The 23,717-nt window shown below is 42.0% G+C and overlaps 1 protein-coding gene across 2 annotated transcripts; it reads right to left on the bottom strand.

Annotated features, from left to right (window-relative positions):
* Positions 1 to 4,184: 4,184 nt before the first annotated feature.
* HNRNPU (heterogeneous nuclear ribonucleoprotein U) lies at positions 4,185 to 16,360 on the bottom strand. Of its 2 annotated transcripts, none has more exons than XM_025397287.1 (14): positions 14,464 to 16,360; positions 13,404 to 13,515; positions 13,243 to 13,316; positions 11,095 to 11,234; positions 10,065 to 10,164; positions 9,515 to 9,627; positions 8,800 to 9,063; positions 8,392 to 8,511; positions 7,535 to 7,663; positions 7,264 to 7,432; positions 6,693 to 6,947; positions 6,216 to 6,400; positions 5,767 to 5,838; positions 4,185 to 5,299 (listed from the first exon to the last, which is right to left on the bottom strand). In XM_025397287.1, exons 1-14 carry the CDS (start codon positions 15,095 to 15,097, stop codon positions 5,246 to 5,248), a joined length of 2,421 nt encoding a protein of 806 aa, XP_025253072.1. In that variant the 5' UTR covers positions 15,098 to 16,360; the 3' UTR covers positions 4,185 to 5,245. The 2 variants fall into 2 exon arrangements, with proteins under 2 accessions (XP_025253072.1, XP_025253065.1); XM_025397280.1 differs by having other exon boundaries at positions 14,407 to 16,360.
* Positions 16,361 to 23,717: the final 7,357 nt, after the last annotated feature.

Genomic DNA, 23,717 nt, shown 5'->3' on the forward strand with positions numbered 1-23,717 from the left:
CATACCAGCCACATCTATTCTTGGTGTTTTAAAATTTTTTTAAATGTCTCGGCTGACACCAATTTGTGGCAACGCTTTAAGTGTTTGCAACATATATTTTACTAGACATAACTCATTTGACTTCCTGTAAGGTTCAGAATGGAATTGTTAACTAGTAGGAAGAACACGCCACAATGGTGCAGCACTTCTGTCAGATGCTAACTCTCCAGCCTGTAATATCTGCATTATTTTTCAATAATATAGACAGACTGGACATGCTCATGAGTAACTATGTCATTGGCACAGTATGGTGACCATAATGGTGCAAAAAAACCCTGAATCTCTATAGAAGACATTTCTCTAGAGACTAACCTACACTGACATTTACTTCACACTTCCAACTACAGTATATAGCTTTTTATGCCCAGGATTCAGCTTTAAAAGCAAAGCACCTGTTCAAGACACAAGTATATGCTGAATCCTGGCATGAAAAAGAAAGTATTCCTTATCAATAATTAGGTAACTACAAACTGACAACATGGTTACGATCCCTGTCCTAATAACCTGCCTAACCAAGTAGTGATTACTGATGTCCTGGCCCATCTTCAACATGTTTGCCTAACACTAGGCTTACAATCAACACATTCTACTACATAGGTGTTATATTTTCTGAGTAATTCTAGGTTAACATTATGAATATAACCCATCTGCCTATTTCCAATCTACTATCCCTTAAAACTATTATTAAAGATTCCTGGGGCAACTAACGAAAATTATTTCAATCATTTATATTTTTAGTCAATTGGTTAGGATGTGAAAGCATAGTCCTACTCAATAATGTAAGCGTATCAATTTCCAACCTAACCTCCTCCCTGAGACTGTGCTATTTCTGCATGACTTGAGATTGACATAAGTGTGACGCCAAATAAACTAGCACACATATTAAGCTAAACATAATGAAAACTAAGTATTAAGATGAATTGTTTCTGTTCAATTTCAAAAACACAGACTCTAGGTGACCCCTGGTTTTTCACCTACTCCAAAGGGATACATACATTAGTAGTATAGCTCACTTCCAAATTCTCAAGGGCTTATTCTAATTAAGTTTCATAACAAAGGTTAATAAGACAAAGGTCACTCCAACATGAGTTAGCTGGACAAAGTACTTTTAATGCTTATTTTACAAATATGTACCTATAGTGCTAATCCTAGGCAAAGAAAACAGGATGATTCAAGAGCAGCCTATGTAACTACCAACTCAAGCGCTAATACTAGCTAGACCACCTTCATGCTTTAAAATTTAAAGTTACGGAGTAGCTGTGGCCCTCCCCCACCAAAAAAAAAAGCTTTAAATAATAAAGGCACTGCAGCGTTAACTAAATTTTAGGGTAAATTTAGGCAATTAACAATTCGAAGAGACTTGTGGTTTATATAATTAGTAATTCAAATGACTGTTTTAGAGATCTCAGGTAGTTGACCAATTCTTGCTCAAAGCACGGTTTATGCTGGGTGTGAGTCCCAATGCATAGGAATTGCAACGTATTGTCAGGCATTTAACGTATGTATGTTGGCTTTTATTAACTATTACTAAAATGTTAAAACTTAAACCCAATTATTCACCAAACTGAACCCCTCAACCTCAGAGCTCCAGAATTATGAATGAATGACAAAGTTTAGACTCCAATCATTTTAAGAATGTTAGGTGGGAAGAAATGGCTTCAGATGCAGCATTCTGTTCATCTTTCCAAGGGAACATCTCAAATGAGTATTCTCAAGCAGGATGAGAAGTCTGCTACAAGTTCCATCCATTTTTTTTTTTTTTTTTTTTAAGAGACCAGGTCTCACTATGTTGCCCAAGATAGTCTCAAACTCCTGAGTTCAAGTGATCCTCCCGCCTTGGCCTCCCAAAGTGCTAGGACTGCAGGCGTGAGCCACCACACCCAGCCAAGTTCCATCCACTTTTGAAAACAAGACATTTTATATTTATGTATAGGAAGAGAATTATGGAAACACTTTGTAAAACATCCATTTATTATATCCAATGCTAGACACTACCACTTGGGCTCTAAAAGATATGTTTATGCCTCTCTCACTGTTTATGCTAGTTTTTTAAAAACCAAATATACAAGGTCTACAATTATTTATATCCAAGATGTCTACACCACTGCCTAAGAAGCTATTAAAATATTTTTATTTGTGCAATGGAACCCATTATTTACATGGTCCTAGAATAAAAAGTTAATTTATATTGTGAATAAATTTATCAAAAAACATGTCATTCAATTCCCACAAATGAGACATTTTAAATACAGAATACACTCTATTCAAGAATATAAAATCCCCAGATGAAAGTCCCTTAAAATACTATTATGGTTGTTTCCTAGAATAATTTCATAACTTTTTCAAAGAAAATTCCTTTAAACTTTAATACCTTGTTGCTAGTGCTCAGAACATCTAGGTTCAATCTTTATTTTTATAGACAGGATCTGTCCTAGGCAAATGAGGGCTTGTTTTTATAAATTTAAGAGTTTCCTCTTGTCATTTCAGTGTCAAATTGATTTGACTCAATTTCATGATTTCATCTTGCTCAAGGCCATAAACTGGTCAAAGCCAGAGCCCTTCAAAGGATGTGTGAGTATATGAGGGAAAACTTTCCATATAATTTTATTTACATCATTTCTATCTCACAGCAGTCTAAGTTTTAGTTTTCTTTTCTCAAATTCTCTGCTGTTTTTGTATTACTGCAGCTGACCAATCCAAAGCCAGTTTTCACTCAGCATGTTATTCTATTTTCAAATATAACCTCTTAGTGAAAGCACCCCTCAAATCAACAGCAATCTCACAGTGAGTTTCTTTTGGGTAGTTAGGATTTGTCCAGAACTACATCCTTTTCAGTTGTTCAGATTTTTGCTTGCCATTAGGGAGGCATGGGAAGGATGAGCAATAAATCGGGTTTCTCATTCATATCTTATTTCTTAACTTACCTAATTTTCTCCCTGTTGCTTGCTATTTGGTACACTCCCTTCTCTGAATCCCTTAAACACTTCTTCCATACAAGTGTAGACAATTCTATTAATTCCAGTCTTGACTAAAAATTTTAACATTTTTCTGGGTACCATTTTTAACTACACTCTCCCCAAATTCTCTGGGCTAAACAGGAATGATAGTCTACCTAGTGTTACTTGACCATTACTTTCCCATTGCAATTATAAAATGAATTCCTTAATAAGCAATTTTAAACTACAGGGTATATCCAAGACTTTTTAAAGGCACAAAGGACAACTTTAGGACACAACGCTGATTAGAATCAAAACCTGAAACTGTTCCTCTAGGTAAGCCTATGCAATCGTAATAAGGTATACTGAAGAGTAGCTCAGGCCAGTGGTTCTTAGCATTACTTGCTAGAAAAGGTAAAAATTCATGACACTATCTTCAACTGTTAAATATCTTATGTTAACTAAGGATTAGCCTTTGTTCCAAAAATGTCTCAACTGAACCTACACCATCACTTAAAACTCCAGCTTACAGCAAGAAAATTCCTTAGAAGTATGAATTCATATTTAAGATCTGATTTTAAAGGGCTAAAACAATTCTAAGCAATCAGAAATATAGCAAACCTAAACTTACCAAAAGCAACCTAAAAACACCAAGGAAACACTAGACTGAAGTCAAATTTTAGTTCTACAGTTTGACTCCTGATTCCTCACTTCACATGGGTGAGGGGAAGATTAAAAGTGTTCTGTGCAAACCCAATATAATTACAATTAGGGGATCTAATGTTATTACAGAGCTACAGTCAAGTTAGCAGTGTTGTGTAGTAGTGACATCAATGACTGGCTTGCATGATGGCTTCTAAAAGCATCTGTTCCCAGAGTTTCATGTATCATATATATGTATATAAAATAATCAGTTGAGGACAGCATTAGCATTCTGTAAAGATGATAAACTCAGTGTTAACTTCTCCCAGCCAGTACCTTTTCCCCTCATTAAATATGTTAAAAGTTGTCTGGTGGGGAGGGGAAGGGAAGAATTCAACTTTACTTCATAATTATATATCAATTGTCAGTATACATTTAAGTTTTTAAAACCTAAATGTTCTATGCAGAGTAAATAAGCTGTCCAGAAAGCACACACTTAAAATTTCTCCTCTTGGGAGTTATATAAAGGGATTTTGAACCTTGATGGCGAGAATCCCAAAACAAGAGTAAAATGAATTCTTTTTATTGCAAACAAACGTCTAAATTAATTTCTCCACCCACTTTCTTTAGAAAGAAAAAGAAATCAGCAGGCTAAGGAGATACCCATTCAAGAACTGACATGATTAAAAATTAAGATATAAATGGGTGACTCACAATTTCATTAGCTTACAAAGATGGTGGAGTTAACTACTACAAGCACACTAGTTATACAGTATTTTGTGGGAGAAGGGCATACAGACATGGCTAACTTCATATAGATCCCATTAGACAACTGGATTTACAACAAGTTTTTTTAATAAGAAATGGGCAAAGCCAGCTTTCTTTTCAGAATCAAAATGCAGAACAAATGGAAAAATTATGGTATTTAACCTTCACAAGTTTGAGCCTCCACAAATAATGCAACCAAGGTTTACATTTTTAACAGCCCTTCTACATACACTCCATCTTCTCTATCTTAGTTCCAAGTTTTGGTTTTCAATCCCAATTATACCAATTCCAATGTTATTTAAGAAAAATCCTTCCCAGTTATTGTCAGAAACTACAATTTAGCTTACCCCCTCCACTACCCAGCAAACTACAGAGAGGATGGAGTGTAATATGAGCAGTACAGAGTCTTAATGCAATTCATGAGGACCACTTAGTCCTTACATGAATCTGGTTGCTAACATTTCTATTATATTGTGACAATGACTCCCGACTGTTATTCTCTGTGAGAAATGGGGGGAGTAAATTCTTAATAAAAGACACCAGGTACAAAGCAACATTTTACTTCTGTTGTGATAAAAAAAAAAAAAGTCACATTTTACAGATAAAATGTAGAACCCTGAAATACTGACACATTCTCTTATCGTGCACAATGCTGAGGTTCTCTTACGATTCACTTTTAAACTGCAATTAAAAATGTACAAAAAAGAAAAGAAAAAAAATCAACCCACAAAGCTTCTAAAAAAGGAACCCGCAGGCACTTCCTCTTGTGGAATGTTTAAAAAGTTAGCCTACTAAAGAAAACAGTCGACTTCTTGTGAAGGTTTTGGAGAAATATGTATCAGTTCGTTTTATTTGGGTATTCAATAATATCCTTGGTGATAATGCTGACTCCATGGCTTCTGACCCCAGAATTGCTGTAAGAGAAAATTTTGTTTTTAAAGAAAAAACATCAATAAGCCACTCAAACTGTTTTTAGGAAATGACAATGAATCTAATTCAGAGTAATTTGCTGGAAACAAATTTATACTTGTCATACCTCTGATTTCTACCAGATTTAGTTTTAATATCCCATAATTATCAATACACATTACAAAATGAAACACATCATGAATTTGTTAGTTTACACAATTAAAGCTAACAGTAAAAAGAACTGTATATATTAAATAATATTACTTCATTAAAAAAATTTAACTTATAGCAATTTTCAACCTATTTTGCCTTCAAAAGGTAGATTATGGCTACTACTGCAACACGATTCACACTTTACCCTATTAACACTTATAAACACTTCAATCCCTGGACAGGATCTTTTTCAAGACTGATAAATCTTAGGAACTCAAAATACAATTAATGTACATAAACCACGTAAGAAATTACTTACACCCTGCTGCCACTGGTTGTAGCCCTGAGATTGATTTTTGTAGCCACGATTGTTTCCTCGTCCTCTGAAGTTCTACAAAAAGGAAATAGATCTAAGACCTCTGGGCCCAATCGCTTGTTAGGTTTGCGGGGGTGGGAGAGAGGAGCAGAAATGGACAGGTTGCTAGCCCCTAATCTTAGGAGGCAATATACAAATTCTGGATACCCTCTGCTGGTTTCTTAGTTTTAATTTTTTATTCATTATGAGAAACGCATCTGACTTGTTAATTAGTACACCTGAAAAAACTCAAAAGTAAGTAGACTCATTTCACCATTACTAGTTCAATTTTCCTTATGTCAATGCCTATCATGTTCCTTATGGACTACTAAGACACCCCAACATAAAGCTCACAACTTTCCAGATTAAGCTATACAGATATCATCATGCTTCCAGGGATCTTTAATCATTACCTGGTTGTAGTTCCCTCTGTTGGGCATTCCACCTCTGTTGTAGTTCCCTCTGTTTGAATAACTACCACGGCCAGGAAAAACAGGGGCACGAGGGTATGGATAGCCGATTCCACCACTTCCACCGCCACCACCACCTCTCTGTGGCATGTTGCCCCTCCTATTATATCCGCCACGATTCCCAGGGGCTAAAAAACAAGAGATGTTTTAGTTTCATTGCATTGTACCCTACTTATACAGAAGACTCAGGATTCCTCTAGATTGTTCCTTTTTCTCCAAAAATAATTGTTTAAAGACAAAAGTAATGTTTAATTCTAACCATTAACAACATAACCTAGGTGTATTTACTGTCAAATTACATGAATACTAGTTACTGTGACAGCATACCATTAATGAGGAAGAAACCAGCTATATCCAAACTATAAAATTATCATTTGTTTCGATCCTGAACTAAATACAGAACACTCAACATTAACTTGCCTCCTCCTCTGAAATTTCCACCACGCATATTGAATCCTCCACGTCCTCTATGGCCACCACCTCTGTTAAACTGGTTCTTGCCACTCTTATTTTTATTGCTTTTCTTTGAGCCAGTGTTCTGTTTCTTTTCTGGTGGAAGAGCCTTTTTGCTTTCTTCCTTATATTGCTCCAAAAGTTTTTGGGCTTCTTCCTTCTGAAGTTCAACATAGGTTATTTCATCAAAGCACTCAGCTACCTCTGGGAGGGTAAAGTTTCCTGCAGGAAACAAAGTCGTATTATTAACTTAGAAACCCACCACAAATCCCCACAATCCTAAAGCTAACAAATTATTAAGGTTTAGTAATGTATTTTCCTAAAAATAAACAGAAATAGACCAAACATATATGCATATTTAACAAGTGCAATTGTAATTCCTGAATCAGTATTGCTGGAAAAAATGTTAACTTTTCAGAGGAGTAAGTCCTAATAGACATAACAAAGTTACACAAGCAGAATATGCATGAAAAAAAATTAAAAAAAAAAAAAAAAAACTATTTAACACACTTAACAGAATTAAATTAAAATTCCATGCCTTTCATTTTAAGGACCGCATGTTCTGGTAGGTCTTTCCCCTCTACTTCTGCTTTCTTCTGTGTTCTTTGCTTATAGTCTTCATCTTTTGGGCACACTACAACAGCTTTTCGCTGGAAGCCTGCGAACAGGCACATTTTTCTCCTCTGGGCAGCAGCAGACACATTTGTCTTTAAAAAAAGAAATTTATGTTTACAACCCTAAATGTTAATTCTACACCAATCTATCTAAATTATCAGTTAATATTTTTCATCTTCAAAGCTACAGCATACCTGATCCAGAATAAAATTTCGCTTCTTTCGGGCAGCAATCTCAATAAATTTCCCAAGACACTGTGGGGCTCTCTGCAACAGTGTGTTCAGCTTTCCAGTATCTGCCATTTGCTTCTTAAAACCTGCCACCTATATTCAAAAGTTAAAATTTCCCCTTGAACTTGTGAATTTTAATAAGTTATGCTTTTTAAAATTCAACTCTCATCTATATGTAAAGCAGGCAACATTTTACATTACCTTTGTCCATTATTGTTACAAAAACAGGGTCACTTAAACTATGTAACAAGACCCTACACCCTACACTTAATTCTTTTTAGCTTCTAGAAACACTAGCAGCTCCTGTGCTCAAAAACACAGCAGCCTAGCCACCCGAAGGCAGTTTACCCTCACAGAGCTTAAAGAACCAACTTAATCTTGCCTTTCCTCCCACCTTCTTAAGACATTAACAAAAGGGATAGAGACAAAGGCAAAAGGTTTACCTAGAATACCTCCTAGTCTATCATTTTTCTTTTTTTTTTTTTCTGAGACAGAGTCTTGCTCTGTCGCCCAGATTGGAGTACGATGGCACGATCTCCACTCACTGCAACCTCTGCCTCCAAGGTTCAAGTAATTCTCCCTGCCTCAGTCTCCCGAGCAGCTGGGATTACAGGTGCCCACTACCACGCTTGGCTAATTTTTGTATTTTCAGTAGAAATGGGCCTTTGCCATGTTGGCCAGGTGGGTCTCAAACTCCTGACCTCAGGTGATCCATCCACCTCAGCCTCCCAAAATGCTGAGATTACAGGCGTGAACCACCATGCCCAGCCTCTCCTCGTCTATTTTAAACACTGAGATCAGGCCCTAAACATTTTACTTACCATCATTTTATCCATAATAGTATTTGTGCCAAGAATGTTGTATTTCCCTGGATTTTCCGCTGCATGCTTAGTAACCCAGGTAGTTTTTCCAGCTCCTGGCAAGCCAATCATCATCACAACCTAGTGAAAATAATGAAATGTCATTAGACACCACCTAATAATTCTTTAAATATTGTTCTTTTAAGGCCAATTTAAATATCTAAGTCTTCATAGCCCTTATACTAAGGGACAAAAATTTGTGTTTATGGAAAGAGTAACAGTCAACATAAGGGGAAAACAATAGTTACTTAAGAGAAATATGTACAGCACAAAGTAAACAGACTAATCATCTACCTCTTCTAAATGTCATTTTGTGCCAGGCAAACAACATTCAAATGCCAGTTAAAAAAAAAAAAAAGAGTCACTTACTTCACAATCTTTCTTCTCTTCAGGCCCCTTTGGTCCTCTAACTCGATCCTCTAAGGGGACATTCTGGATAAAAGTATACTCTTCAGGTATTGGAAAATATGGCTTTTCCTTCTGACCAAAATTAAATTCAACTGCACAGTTGTGGCAGAGAACATGCGGGAAGAGTGGCCGTCCAGCAAGAACTTCCTTACTGATTTTGAAAGCAATGCCAAGATCTTGTCCATTCTTAGCATAGGAGAGTTCTACTTCATCACTTTCAAAGTTCTGTTAAACAGCAAAAAATTCAAGTTATCTGCTTCCTATAAACTTTCTAAAAAACTAGTAATTAAAATTAGGAGCAAAGCTTATCCTGTGGGAGCTACAGGTTAAACAACTATTAAGTGGCCTCTAAGGGCTACACAGTTAAGAAATCTGATGGTTACAAACAATGAAGCACGTATCTCCAGAACCAGAAACAACAGTGACCTAGAAGTTAGACTAAATTTTCTAGGTCAATTTCATCTTCATTGTTTTCAGTCAAAATGAAAATTAGTGAGTTCCTCAAAAATGTCCTGTATTTTCCCAATTCAACTGCTGAATGAGTATTTATACTAACCCAGGGACTGGTGTATTTATGTTGCTCCTATTGAAGATTGACCTTAATAAAGCTTCTTAAAAGTTCCTAGATATAGCTACTAATTTGCCATTTATACATAGAAAGTTAGCTTTAACTTACAGCAAAACATGTAATCACATCATTTTCATCAAACTTTTCTCCATAATCTTCAGTCTCACAGTTGCATGTTTTTATTCCTTTTAGAGAATACCCGTAAGAAAATTCTTCTTCACCTAAGAAAGTAATTAACCTTCGTGAAGCAGATTTTTAAAATAGTCCAAAGACTCATCTATTTCACTACTTAAAATGTAGGCTACAAGAGAAACGACCATATAACCTAATCACCTGTCACTGACACTATTACTTTTCTACCTCTGTACTAGAATTGATGAAAGTTAGGAGGAATATATATATATGTGCAGAGACCAAATTAGTTGACAATTTGCATATCATGGGTAAGATTTTATTTCAACCATAAACTTCTAATAAAGGAACAAAAACTAAAATGTAGCCTGTGCCTACTATGTGCTAATATTACTTGTCTGAAGTATTAACAGAATAGATAAAAACAGACAAAAGGCTTAGAATGCCTTCTAGTCTGGTTAAAAAATAAGGATATCAGACCCTCCTAAACATTCATGAGCCCACATCAGTCAAAAAGAATCTTTACCAAGTAACATTCCACTTGTAGTTAGTGACCAGCCAATACGAACTTCATGTATGTCAATATCTTTTGTATATAAATGCCTTACTGGGATCTTCTCTGTAACCTGAAAGTCGAATCATTAAATAATTAAAATCATAAACCAAGGAGGTAACCCCTTAACTCTGGCTTATTTCATAGGGTCATGAGCTAATCTTCCTCTAGCTACAAATACAAAGAGATGGCACACTCTAGCCCATCCCTAATATTTGTAAGAACTTTAAACTGATGTGCTTATAACTTGAAATGTTAAATACTTATTTGACCCATATTTAAAAGAAAAGTTAATATTTTTACAGTTCATGTTGTCAGTCTTCAACTTAAAGCCAATTAAAGGATATATTTAATGTTTTTCTCGCCAACAAAACCTGTAATCTAACCAAATTTTATTTTTCACTATTTGGTGGCCCTTTCAAATGCTTGATAAAAATGAAGTACCCTAAATAAAAAGTTGCCTAGCTCTGCATGTCAAGTTCTAACATAACAAACTTAACTGTCACAACAAAATGAAGGTTCCAAGTTCCTCTTTTCATTTACAGGAAGCTTCAAAAATAAGTACCTCTGATAACTTAGCAGTATGAAGCACCTGTAATTTCAGTATTCTGGGAGGCCCAGGCAGGCAGATCACTTGAGTTTAGGAGTTCAAGACCAGCCTGGGCAACATGGTGAGACCCTGTCACTATTTCAAAAAGAAAAAAAAAAAAAAAAGGCTGGGCGTGGTGGCTCAAGCCTGTAATCCCAGCACTTTGGGAGGCCGGTGGGTGGATCACCTGAGGTCAGGAGTCCCGTTCTCTATTAAAAATACAAAAATTAGCCAGGTGTGGTGGCACGTGCCTGTAGTCCCAGCTACTTGTGAGGCTGAGGCAAGGAGAATCACTTGAACCCAGGACGGGGAGGTTGCAGTTGAGCCTAGGTCACACCACAGCAACCCAGCCTAGGGGACAGAGTGAGACACTGTCTCCAAAAACAAACAAAAACATCATAAAATTGCATTTACCTTCATCTCAAAACACACTTTGCCTTTTGACACACCATAAGATGCTCTTCCTCCAGCCCAAAGAAAAGCGAAACTTTCCATTGTAAGGGAAGAAGCACTGAGACGATCTCTTGATATTTTAAAATGTAGATCACAATTATCTGTAATTATATCAAATACTGTGTTACTTTTGACATCCTATGTAAACATATCTGCTATGTAGAGAAAACTTGGTTATTTAATTTTTGCATGTACTTCTTAACGCTGCACAACTTTTCTCCACATCATGCTGTTGTTCCAATTTTCAGTTTAAAGCCCCACTCCCACCAAGTCACTCCTTTTAAATTATGTACTGAAAAGTAAACTGCCTCTGAAACTAATACCAAGGTTTAACATGTATATTTTAAGTATTTAAAATAATCAAGACAATGTGACATTAATACATACCTGCTCTGCTCTTTACCTTGATTTAGAGGCAAGCAGTAGAGGATAGCAGGAAATCAAAGTGAAGCATGCCAGAACCAGGTAGATTTACCAGTGCCACATTAAAACTGAAGGGAGGCCACGACCAAATTATTTTGAAACAGGAGTATGAGCTGCTGTTGATCCTGCACCAGGGCTCTAGCTCCTAAATTCTTCTTCTAAAACTTGTGAAGAAGACAGCCTAAATCTATGAAGTACAAACCTGGCCGTCTAATGCTGTTAATAGTGCAGCATTTTAGGTCCTCTTTACCCAGGACTGCCTGTTCAACAATGAGGGATTAACTGCTTCCCGGATTATCCAAATCCAAAGTGTCTTTAACCTAGCTACCCATGGGTCACTGGCTCATTAACATGCACCTTCTCAGACTTCTCACTTCAACAGCTCAAGTCAAGCTGGAATTCGATTTTTTTTTTTTTTTACTGATCAGAGAAAAATAAATCTACAGTTTGGAATTTTTCTTAAATTAGAATTACTGTAATCAACAGAATTTAATTCAACAGATTGTTTGAATTCAACATTGTGTTTACACTGACATATGCCTATCTGATTTGCTAAAAAATCTAACAATTACATTACCTGCATGAGTCACCACTTCACTACCTTGCCAATTCCTAGCAACTTTTTATTTACACAACCCAGAATTTCACATAAAACTTTCAAATCAACTAACTCCTTTTTCACCTGCAGTTTTTTACTTTAAAAAGGCTCAGATGACTATCTCAACCTTCTGTAAAGGACATTCCAGTAAGAAAGAGTTTTACATTTACACTCTTACAAATCTGAATAAAACCAAATTGTACAAGAAAACATGAGAAGCTAAGCTTCAATGCCCTCCATCTAACAGAGCAGGCTGACACCACAGCTGATACTTTCAAACAGGTATTTCTATTCTTTGGTCTATTTATCACACCCAGAGTTGTGAATTCTGATCACTAAACCAACTACTTTTTTTTTATAACAACAACAAAAAAAATGCAAGTCTGACAGTCAAAGCCCACTTAGAGGTTTGCAATACTTTCTCATACTCAATTGCAACCCAACTGGGTGAAGTAGCAGTATTTACAGTGCTGCACTGCCATTGATACCATTCGCTGCTGAAGAAAGCTAGTGGCCCAGTGATAGCCCACTGCTGCTGCCTCAGGTCTTTGGAAGAAATCAACTTATGTTTAAAGCAGCAGCTACTGAACTGGAATTGAGAACAAAAGAGCAGTTATTGAAAAAGTAATATTACAATCTTTTAGAATAGGGAATATACTTGTGTGCTAATGGGAGAAGTCATTAGTAAATATTTCACTAGCCCAAATAGCTCACTTAATATAATTCCACAAAAAAATGAATTACTTTATTGTAGAAGCCTGTAAGGCTAAATTATAGGTAGTGTTACAAGTTTCCGTTAGTCAGTCAGAAACTGGCATTAATTTTACATTTCCTAAGAACGAGAACTTTCAAGTCATAAAAATATGAAACTCCTAGAGCCTGTAAAATAATCCATTTGATACAACTGATGCCGTGCTAAATATTAAACTACTAGGTTCTGAATATAAACCATTATCTCTTCCTGCTTTTAAAAAAAACTAACCCAACTTTTGCTGCACTTAAGCATTAAGTTTTCTAACATTTTGGAAGCAAAAAAAAAAAAAAACCATCACCGCATTTCATAATTGGGGAGAAACAGCTTCACTTACAAGTATCAAGACAAACCACTGTGTCATCGAAGTGTTCATCTTCTTCTTCAACAGGTGGCTGAGGAGATTTGGCTCTGAAAGACAGAATTGTCTCCTGATACAGCTTTCCGATCAACGAACGAATGAGGGATGACAAGTAAAACTAGGTGAGCATCCTATACCTGCTATACTTGTTCTCTTCAATGTACTCAAAATATCCACGGCCATGATCTTCTCGTGGTCTTTTAACACCCCTCTTTTTATCTCCGCCTTTCTGTTCTGTTTTGCCGTCCCCTAAAACACACAAGACCCCCATAAGAGGCCAAGCCGCTAAACAACAACAAAAAAGCGCTTTTCCGTTCCGAGAGGCAAAGCAGCTCGACTTTATCCTGCTTTTTAACTGAGGTTTTAACCGAGGACTCAAATGTGAATTCGAAGAACAATCAGCTACGAATTGGATTGGCGCTAGTGACGCAGTCTAAAGACGTTACGAATTTTGCCAGTCTCCTCGATGATTCGAGAAACCCAAAGAAAAACTGCGCGGCCCAGGCCCGAAGCCCACGTGTATCGCGACCAGGGCGCAGGGGGGGAGGGGCCGAGCCCGGCGCGGCGGCGCTCCCCTCCCCCGCGGGCCCGCGCTCCCCGCGGCCGCATTGTACTGATCTTCCGCCCCCCGCCCCGCCCGGCTCCTCCCGCAGGAAGTGACGTCACGCCGAGCCCCTGCGCTCCTTGCACAATACAGCGGCGAGGAGCCGCCAAAGCGCGCCCGCCCCGGGACCTGGGGCCTCTCCCCTCCCCCCGAGACATGTGCCCGCACCGCGCGCACGCAGCGCGACGGCGCCACCGCGGGCCGACCGGGCTCCCTCCCGCCGCCCGCCCGCGGCTCCTCCCCCTCCAGCGGCAGCTGCAGCTCCCCCCCGGCTCTCGAGCCACATAATGGAGGCGCTGCCACCGCCGTCACACACACACACACACACACACACACGAACACACGCACACACGCCCCGAGCCCGAGGCCTCTCGGCTAATCTGGGATTCCCCGCGCCCCCTCCCCCACCCGCCACCCTCCCCGCGGCCCCCGCCCGCCCGGGGCTCCCTCCCCCTGCGGGGCTCCGGCAGGCCTGGGGCACGGTCCCCACCCCGCGCGGGCCTCCCGCCGCGCGCAACGTACAACGCAGCACTCACCCGCCGCCGGAGCCCCGGGGCGACCGCCGCCTCCGCCGCCTTCCGCCTTCTTCTTACCTCCCGCCTGCTGCTGGCCCTGCCTCGCCCCGGGCGGCGCCACCGTCACCGCGAACAGCGAGGTGGGGCCGCTGCTCTTCCCCGCGGCCTCCTTGGCGGCCCCGCGCTGCTGTTGGGTCTGTTGCTGCTGCGTCGCCGGCGGTTGAGGCTGCTGCTCCCCGTGCCCGTTCTCGTCGCCCGCGCCTTCCTCTTCGTCCCCGAGCTCATCTTCCCCTTCCTGGAAACCCTGATCGTCGCCGTTCTCGTCTTCCGAGGCGGCCTCCTCCTCCTCCATCGGGCCCGAGTCGGCCGCCCCCGCGGCCCCGTTCTCCTCTCCTAGCTCCATCTGGTCGCCGTCCAGGGCGGAGATTCCTTCCTCCTCCTCTTCCTCTTCCTCCTCCTCTTCATCGCCGCCGACCGCGGCCTCCTGCTCGAGGCCTGCTCCCGAGCGCCCGGCGGAATCCCCGCCCAGGTCTAGGCTGCCGTTCCCGGGCTCCATGGCGGGGCGGCCCCCGGCCTCCTCGTCGTCCAGCGCGGCCTGGAGTCGCTCCATGAGCTCGGCCTTGAGACCCTTGTCAGAAAGGCGTCGCTTCTTGAGCTCCTCTTTCAGCTCCGACACCTTCAGCTTTTTTACATTAACAGGCGAGGAACTCATGGTGAGGGCCCCGATTCACCGCTAGGCGCTGCCTCAAACTCGGCTCCGCTCACTCGGCCACTGGTGGCGGCTGCTGCGGCTGCTCCTCGGCCCGGGCGGCGGCTGCGGCTGCGGCTGGAGATGGGGTCGTGCTGCAGAGCGGATCCGCCTGGTGTCGAACGGCGCCAATTCCTTTCACCGAGTTCGCGAGGGAGACGCGGAGACTCGCCTGGCGCGAGCGAGCACGCAACGTCCTCTCGCAGGGGCGGCGCCGCGCACGTAATATAGGCGCCCCGCCCCCTGCGCTGACGGGAGCGCTGCGCAGGAGGAAAGCCGGAGCGCGCCCGCGCTCGGCCCCGCCCATTACCGTACTTACCTCCCCGCCCCCACGCCGAACCCGGGCGGAGAGCGCGGCGCAGGCCGCGCAGTGCGCTTCCAATTGGGACTGAGCAAATGGAGGAAAAGGAAACCGCCTTTCAGTTAAACCGACTCACTGCACAATCTATTGGCCTTTCTGGGTCTTTGGTGGCTATACTCGTTTGGCTTTTCGCCTTCCCAGCCTGGAGGCTGCTTTGTCCAAATGCTTTCTTCAGTCCTCAACTTGGCATTTCAACCCGAATCCGCCTTTTCTTCCATCTTAGATCTGCCTTCTTGTATGTTTCTCCAGCTTTTCGTTTAAAACTCCTTCAAATCGTTTTGACTGGAATAACACACATTGGCAACTGTTACACGCAGGGGCTCTTTTCAGCATAATGCTGTATTTGATTTAATATGTGTAAGTCCTGCTTTGCGAATTGGATTTTAAGTTCGAGAAGGGCAAGGGCAGAGCCGTTCTTTTGTCTGTTCCACACCCCGGGTGCAGGGCCTGGGAAGTAGAGGCTTTGCTTACTACTCCATACTGCAAACCCTTGTTTACCAGCCTTTGCAGGGCTATTCTCATGCTCTTAATAACCCTAAATAAACCACAGAATTGCATTTCCAAGTTTTCTGTACCTACCACAAAGACGGACCTCCAGTAAGGCTTGTTCTGTCCACTTTAGGACCTGGTCATCGGCTATGAAGTCTCAGTAGTTAACCATGAGGGTGAGACCCAGCTAGGTCTTTGATTATAGGCCCACTTGATTCTCTTCCTATTCCTGTAGAAATACTCTTGACCAAATCATTCTGAAACTTAAAGTTCATGAAAAATCAAGGGCAGTGATTTTGTGAAAAAAAAAAAAAAAAAAGGACTATCGCTCTTGAAAAGAAATCCGTTATTTTGTATGTTAGAAGTTTACTTTTTCGCTTTAAATAAAAGATGTGATGTTCCCGAAGTTTTAGACAGGGAAGTCAGAATTTAGATTCGTGATAGAAGTTAACGTCTTAAACCCCAGATAATCTGCAGTGTCCAGCCAGTGTTCCATCTGACTAAGGAGATGGTTTATACCCACTGTTTGGTACTCTAGGTGGCACAATAATATTGCCCCATTATTAATTTGAAATTTGGAAGTATACATATTGAAATTTCTCCCATAGGCTAATGGGATTTAACTGATTGATGCATTTTATTTTTGAAGTTTATTTTCAATGGCTTTTATGAAGCATTCTGTCATACTTTGCAGCCATGTATACGTGAAATATTAACATTTGTGAAATGATTTGACTTGAAATTAATGGACTATGTACGGTACTACTGATAATCCCCAGTTCAAGTTAAGTGGTGAGGCGAGCCCCCAAAATAGAAACTTCCAAACAGTGCCAGAATCTCATTTTAGCCTTTGATTATAATGTCTTTGAAGGTTATAAATATGCCACCAACTTGAATTTGAAACTTCTTTATTTTTGTTCAAAAATGGGAAGAGAGCTACAGGGGGCTTACACGTTCACAAACTAGGTAATTAATCCCTTAATGAATCAGAGTTAAATACAATTATGATGGTTCTTTAAATTTATGTGTCCTAGATATTATTTACACTTTTAAATATTAGTGATATGAAAACAAATTTCGTTTACTGGAAAACACTAAACTACGAAAACAAAGTTTGCATATCTACGTATACTAGATCTCTAACAGTCACTCTTGGAACATTAAGTCAGTTGCAATAAAACATGAAATACAACTTTTGATGCTCACGAGAAAGTTCCGTGGCTTTATCTCCAAAAGTTTTGGAGACCTTTAGAGCTGGATGGGGCCTGGAGATCGATCATCAGGCCTGTTCATTTTACTGCCCAGGAAGCTGGGACGCTCACTCCCACACCAATGGGCTTTCCATTACATTGTGCTGCCTTAGACATTTGAAAGAAAAACAGTTTCTGCTCAAAGACCCATCGTCGTACTATCCTCTTCACAAACAGGGGAAACATGCCATTCCATAGTCTATGTTACCACTTCAAAGTACAAATGGTGATATCTTATTGATCATTTTTGCTGCTTATATTTTTTTAAAATGTTGTCATGATAGTCCTGCTCTACAGAGACCGGTTAAAGTGCAGGTCTCCTCCTGTGAATCTCTGAAGGACCTACAGGACACTTTAAATTCCCCCTTTGCGAAATCCTAGAGGCTACCAAGAATACCGCGTGGGGGAGAAGACAAGTTAATTCTCAATAACAAAAAATGATTCGAGAATGACCTGGGAATAATTGATCTGTGAGAGGTAATTACAAAGTTATGGTGCTCTGCATATCTAACTTACGTTTTTGAGGTTTAAGCAAAGGAAATGCTATAGTTTGTCACACAATTTATTCAGCAAATGTTTTTTCAGTACCCTCTCAAAAACATTTTTTTTTTTTTTTTTGAGACGGAGTCTCGCTTTGTCGCCCAGGCTGGAGTGCAGTGGCGCGATGGCTCACTGTAAGCTCCGCCTCCCGGGTTCACGCCATTCTCCTGCCTCCGCCTCCTGACTAGCTGGGACTACAGGCGCCCGCCGCCACGCCCGGCTAAGTTTTTTTGTATTTTTAGCAAAGACGGCGTTTCACCGTGTTAGCTAGGATGGTCTGGATCTCCTGACCTCGTGATCCGCCCGCCTCGGCCTCCCAAAGTGCTGGGATTACAGGCGTGAGCCAAAAACGTTTTATAGTAATAAAGATGAGGAGGTCCCAGAGATCTACAGTTAACAAAGCATCCTGCATTTTAAAATTTGCTGGCCAGGCGCAGTGGCTCATGTCTGTAATCCCAGCACTTCGAGAGGCCGAGATGGGAAGATGACTTGAGGCCAGGAGTTCGAAACCAGCCTGAGCAAGACAGTGAGACTCCATCTCTACAAAAAATTAAAAATAGGTGGCTGTGGTGGTACGCCTGTAGTCCGAGCTACTCAAGGGGCTGAGGTAGTGGGATCACTTGACCCCAGGCAGTCAAGGCTGAAGTGAGCCGTGATTGTACCACTGCACACTAACCTGGACAACAGAGGGAGACCCTGTCTCAAAAAAAAAAGAAAAGAAAAAGAAAAAGAAAAACTTGTTAAGATCTTATGTTAAATGTTCTTATCCACCTCCGACCAAAAAAAGAAAAGAAAAGAAAAGAAAAGGCCGGAGTGGTGGCTCACACTGTAATCCCAGCACTTTGGGAGGCTGAGGTCAGGAGTTCAAGACCAGCCTGGCCAACATACATGTTGAAACCCCATCTCTACTACAAACACAAAAATTAGCCAGGCGTGGTGGTGGTCGCCTGTAATCCCAGCTACTCAGGAGCCTGAGGTAGGAGAATCACTTGAACCTGGCAGGCGGAGGTTGCAGTGAGCTGAGATAGAGCCACTGAACACTGAACTCCAGCCTGGGGGACAAAGCAAAACTTAGTCTCAAAAAAAAAAAAAAAAAAAGCCGGGCGCTGTGGCTCACGCCTGTAATCCCAGCACTTTGGGAGGCCAAGGCGGGCGGATCACGAGGGCAGGAGATCAAGACCATCCTGGCTAACATGGTGAAACCCCGTCTCTACTAAAAATGCAAAAAACTATCCGGGCGAGGTGGCTGCGCCTGTAGTCCCAGCTACTCGGGAGGCTGAGGCGGAAGAATGGCGGGAACCCGGGAGGCGGAGCTTGCAGTGAGCCGAGATCGCGCCACTGCACTCCAGCCTGGGAGAGAGAGGGAGACTCCGTCTCAACAAAAAGAAAGAAAGAAAGAAAAGAAAAAGGGCCGGGTGCAGTGGCTCACGCCTGTAATCCCAGCACTCTGGGAGGCCAAGGCGGGCGGATCACCTGAGGTCGGGAGTTTGAGGCCAGCCTGACCAACATGGTCTCTACTAAAAAAACAAAATTAGCCGGGTTCGGTGGCGAGCACCTGTAATCCCAGCTACTAGAGGGGCTCAGGCAGGAGAATCGCTTGAATATTGGAGGCAGAGGTTGCGGTGAGCCGAGATTGCGCCATTGCACTCCAGCCTGGGCAACAAAAGAAAACTCCATCTCAAAAAAAAACAAAAACAAAAACAGGACAAATGTACACAAGGAAACTGTTGGAGGTAATGGATATGTTCACTTTCCTGAGTGTGGTGATGGTAACATGAGTGTGTGTATCTGTCCAAACATTCACCAAATATGTATATATTTATTAGTCATATGCAGGGAGGTTTTTGTGGGGTTTTTTGTTTTTGTTTTTGTTTTGAGACAGAGTTTCACTTTGTTGCCCAGGCTGGAGTGCAGTGGAACGGGCTCGGCTCACTGCAGCCCCCGCCTCCCGGGTTCAAGCAATTCTTGTGCCTCAGCCTCCCTCGTAGCTGGAATTACAGGCGTTCACCATTACCCCCGGCTGATTTTTTGTTTGTATTTTTGTAGAGCCGGGGCTTCACCATGTTGCCCTGGCTAGTGGCGAACTACTGAGCTCAGGCAATCCACCCATCTTGGCCTCCCAAAGTGCTGGGATTACAGGCGTGAGCCACCGTGCCCGGACTATATGCAGTTTTTGTACACCAATTATACCTCCATAAAGCTGGGGAGGTCGAGGGAGGACGACAAAGGAATTCAGGTAACGTTGGAGCAAATACCTGGAAGAGGTGGAGGTAAGAGACCCCTGCCTGCAGGGAATGATGGGAAGAGACCCCTGCCTGCGGGGAATGATGGGAAGAGACCCCTGCCTGCGGGGAATGATGGGAAGTGGCTAGGAGAGGGGAGAGGAAACGCAGATCACCAGCAGCCTCCTGGGTGGTTTTGTAGAGGACTTTGGCTTCTGCTTTCTGCTATGGACTGAATGTTTGTGTCCCCACAAAATTCCTGTGTTGAAACCTAATCCCCCAAGATATTAGGAGGTGAGGCCTTTGGAGGCAACTAGGTCATGAGCATGGAACCGGCATCAAAGGGATTAGAAAAGTTATACGGGGCTGAAGAGACCAGCGTGCGCGTCTTCTGCCCTGCGAGGACACAGCAAGAAGGCACCCTGGGTGAGGAGGGGGGCCCTCACCAGTCACTGAGGCCGCTGGGCCCTTGACCCTGGGCTTCTTAGCTTCCAGAACTGTGACCAGTAAGTATCTGCTGTTTATAAGCTACTCGGCTTACGATGTTTGTTAGAACAGCCCAAATGGACTAAAACACCTCCAGGAGGAGGGAAGACATGGGATGTTGTTAGCAGAGTGACATGAAGGGACAAGAATGCTAAATTAAAAGGACTCGAGAGGCTGTTCTATTTAACTTTGTTTTTGTTTGAGACAAGAGTCTTGCTCTGTCGCATAGGCTGGAGTGCAGTGGTGTAATTTCAGTTCGCTGCAACCTCTGCCTTCTGGGTTCAAGTGATTCTCCTGCCTCAGCCTCTCTAGTAGGTGGAATTACAGGCGTTGGCCACCATGCCCAGCTAATTATTTGTATTTTTAGTAGAGACAGGGTTTCACCATGTTGGTCAGGCTGGTCTCAAACTCCTGACCTCAAGTGATCCACCCACCTTGGCCTCTCAAAGTGCTGGGATTACAGGCGTGTGCCACCACCCCCAGCTAATTTTTGCATTTTTAGTAGAGACAGGGTTTTGCCATGTTGGCCAGGCTAGTCTCAAATTCCTAACCTCAAGTGATCCACCCGCCTTGGCCTCCCAAAGTGCTGGGATTACAAGTGTGAGCCACCACGCCCGGCCTTAACTCTGTTTTTGTTTTTGTGTTTTTTTGTATAGCACAATCAAGCCCAATTTAAGTTAATCAAAGACGCATAAAATATACTGAGATACATTTTCCAATGTGTTTTACAAAAGATGTAAGAGTCAGAAACACCTCCAAAGTATTCTGTACTTAAAGTGGACATTTTCACATAGACAAACAGGAAAGCCCAGCTGCCAGGGAGGAGGTACCAAGTTCTGGTTAGAAGTGCAAACTTTCAACTCAGAAAGTCGAGGCTGTACCACGTGGTCGCTGTGTGATTTTGCACAAGCTATTTTTCTGTCCATGCCTGAGTTTACTCATGTATAAAAATGATACTTGCCACCTGAAGTTGTTGGGGAAATTCAATAAATAACTGAACACAGTGCTTGGCACAAAGTAAAAGCTCAAAAAATAGTAGTCTTCATTAGACACACTGAGCAATTTTAGTCAGTTAAAAATCTATGACTGGCTGGTATGGTGGCTCACGCCTGTAATCCCAACACTTGGGGAGGCCAAGGCGAGTGGATCACCTGAGGTCAGGAGATTGAGAACAGCCTAGCCAACATGGTGAAACCCCATCTCTACTGAAAATACAAAAATTAGCCGGCGCCTATAGTCCCAGCTACTCGGGAGGCTGAGATGGGGGAATTGCTTGAACCTGAAAGGCAGAGGTTGCAATGAGCCGAGATTGTACCACTGCACTCCAGCCTGGGCAACAGAGCGAGACTCCATCTAAATAAATTGATTAATTTTTTAAAAATCTATGATTGAGTGGTTAATACTAAATCTTATCAAGGAAATTATACATATTTTGTAAGTTATCAGTGAATTGTTCATGGTAAGATGTCAATCTGGGAATAAGAGAAGCAAAGTCTAAACGTAAGTGTGTAGGTTGGGTGCAGTGACCTACACCTGTGATCTCACTATTCTGAGAGGCTGGAGGTGGGAGGATCTCTTGGGGCCAGGAGGTCAAGACCAGCCTGGGCAACACAGCAAGACCCTGTCTCTAAAAAAAAAAAAAAAATTATTTTTTTATTAGCCAGGCATGGTGGTGAGTGCCTGTAGTCCTAGCTACTTGGGAGGCCAAGGTGGGAGGATGACTTGAGCCTAGGAGTTGAAGGTTACAGTGAGCAGGCTGGGCATGGTGGCTCACACCTATAATCCCGGCACTTTGGGAGGTCAAAGTGGGCGGATCAGCTGAGGTCAGGAGTTTGAGACCAGCCTGGCCAACATGGTAAAACCCCCTCTCTACTAAAAACACAAAAAAATTAGCTGGGTTCAGTGGCAGGCGCCTGTAATTCCAGCTACTCGGGGGTCTCAGGCAGGAGAATTGACTAGCTTGAACCCTGGAGGTGGAGATTGCAGTGAGCCAAGATTGCGCCACCACACTCCAGCCTGGGCCACAGAGTGACACTCCGTCTGAAAAAAAAGGTTACAGTGAGCAATGATCATGCCACTGCACTCCAGCCTGGGCAGCAGAGCAAGACCCTGTCTCCAAAAATAAATGTAAAAAATAAATTAAAATGTTAGAATCAGACTTGACTTCTAGGCCCAGTGCTATTATGATAACCAACTGTGTGACCTTGGGCAAATTGCATGACATCTCTGGATATTCGTTTTCTTGTCTACAAATGAAGCAGATCAGGCCGGGTATGGTGGCTCATACCTGTAATCCCAGCGCTTCGGGAGGTCTAGGTGGGAGAATGGCTTGAGCTCAGGAGTTCGAGATCAGCCTGGGCAATATAGCAAGAACTTGCCTCTACTGGAAAAAAAAAGAAAAAAAAGAAAAAAATTAGCCAGGTGTGGTGGCGCATGCCTGTAGTCCTGGCTACCCAGGAGCAGGGAAGTGGGAAGATCCCTGGAGCCCAGGAGATGAAGGCTGCAGTGAGCTGTGATCACACCAGTGCCCTCCAGCCCTGGTGACAGAGCAAGACCCTATTTCAGGGAAAAAAAAAGTGGCGTTAACTAGATTTGTAGAGGCCCCTCAAGCAGAACCTTCCATGAGTTCCGTTTTTGCTGACTTGAAGAAGACTGTAAATGGGCAAGCATCGTTAAACTTTGAAATAATAGTTTATTCATATTTAGCTTTTACTTGTTATATCTAAAACTTTGCTCTAGAGTCTCACAGTATTTTACAATTAATTAGCAGACATGAAATTTGAACAACTGTACTATAAGCTTTGAATTTTAAATGGTGCAAAATATTCCTATTTACATGAGATTTGTGTACCACAATCGGCTAAAAGTTTTAGGTTTTTTTAGAGACAGCATCTTGCAATTTTGTCCAGGCTGGACTTGAATTCCTGGGCTCAAGTGATCCTCCCACCTCAGCTTCCCGAGTAGCTGAGACTTAAGGTGCACACTGCATCCGGCTTAACAGGCTAAAAGTTTTAAAGTAAATGGCATTTATTTGAGTCATCTTATCTTGGATGTTATGAATCTCTGTCCTCATGTAAATTATGTAACTTCTGTAAAATAAGATGTGCCCATTAGAAAAGAAAGTGGTAGGAAAACTAGAATCATGTGATTAATAGTAAGATGTCAGTGCTTTCCTGATAACTAAAATATTTACCAGGTGAAGACTGCTAATGTTCACCAAAACTCAGCTTCCACAA

Source organism: Theropithecus gelada, chromosome 1 (assembly GCF_003255815.1).
Source record: "Theropithecus gelada isolate Dixy chromosome 1, Tgel_1.0, whole genome shotgun sequence".
In the NCBI taxonomy this organism is placed as follows: Eukaryota; Metazoa; Chordata; class Mammalia; order Primates; family Cercopithecidae; genus Theropithecus; species Theropithecus gelada.

What these genes read in the sequence shown, in the direction of transcription:
- HNRNPU (XM_025397280.1), bottom strand. Translation starts at nt 15,097, where the DNA reads ATGAGTTCCTCGCCTGTTAATGTAAAAAAGCTGAAGGTGTCGGAGCTG. An exon ending in CCCCGGGGCTCCGGCGGCGG is followed by an intron (nt 13,516 to 14,406) that starts GTGAGTGCTGCG and finishes TGTGTGTTTTAG; the next exon opens with GGGACGGCAAAACAGAACAG. An exon ending in GAAATTTTATTCTGGATCAG is followed by an intron (nt 7,433 to 7,534) that starts GTATGCTGTAGC and finishes CTTTTTTTAAAG; the next exon opens with ACAAATGTGTCTGCTGCTGC.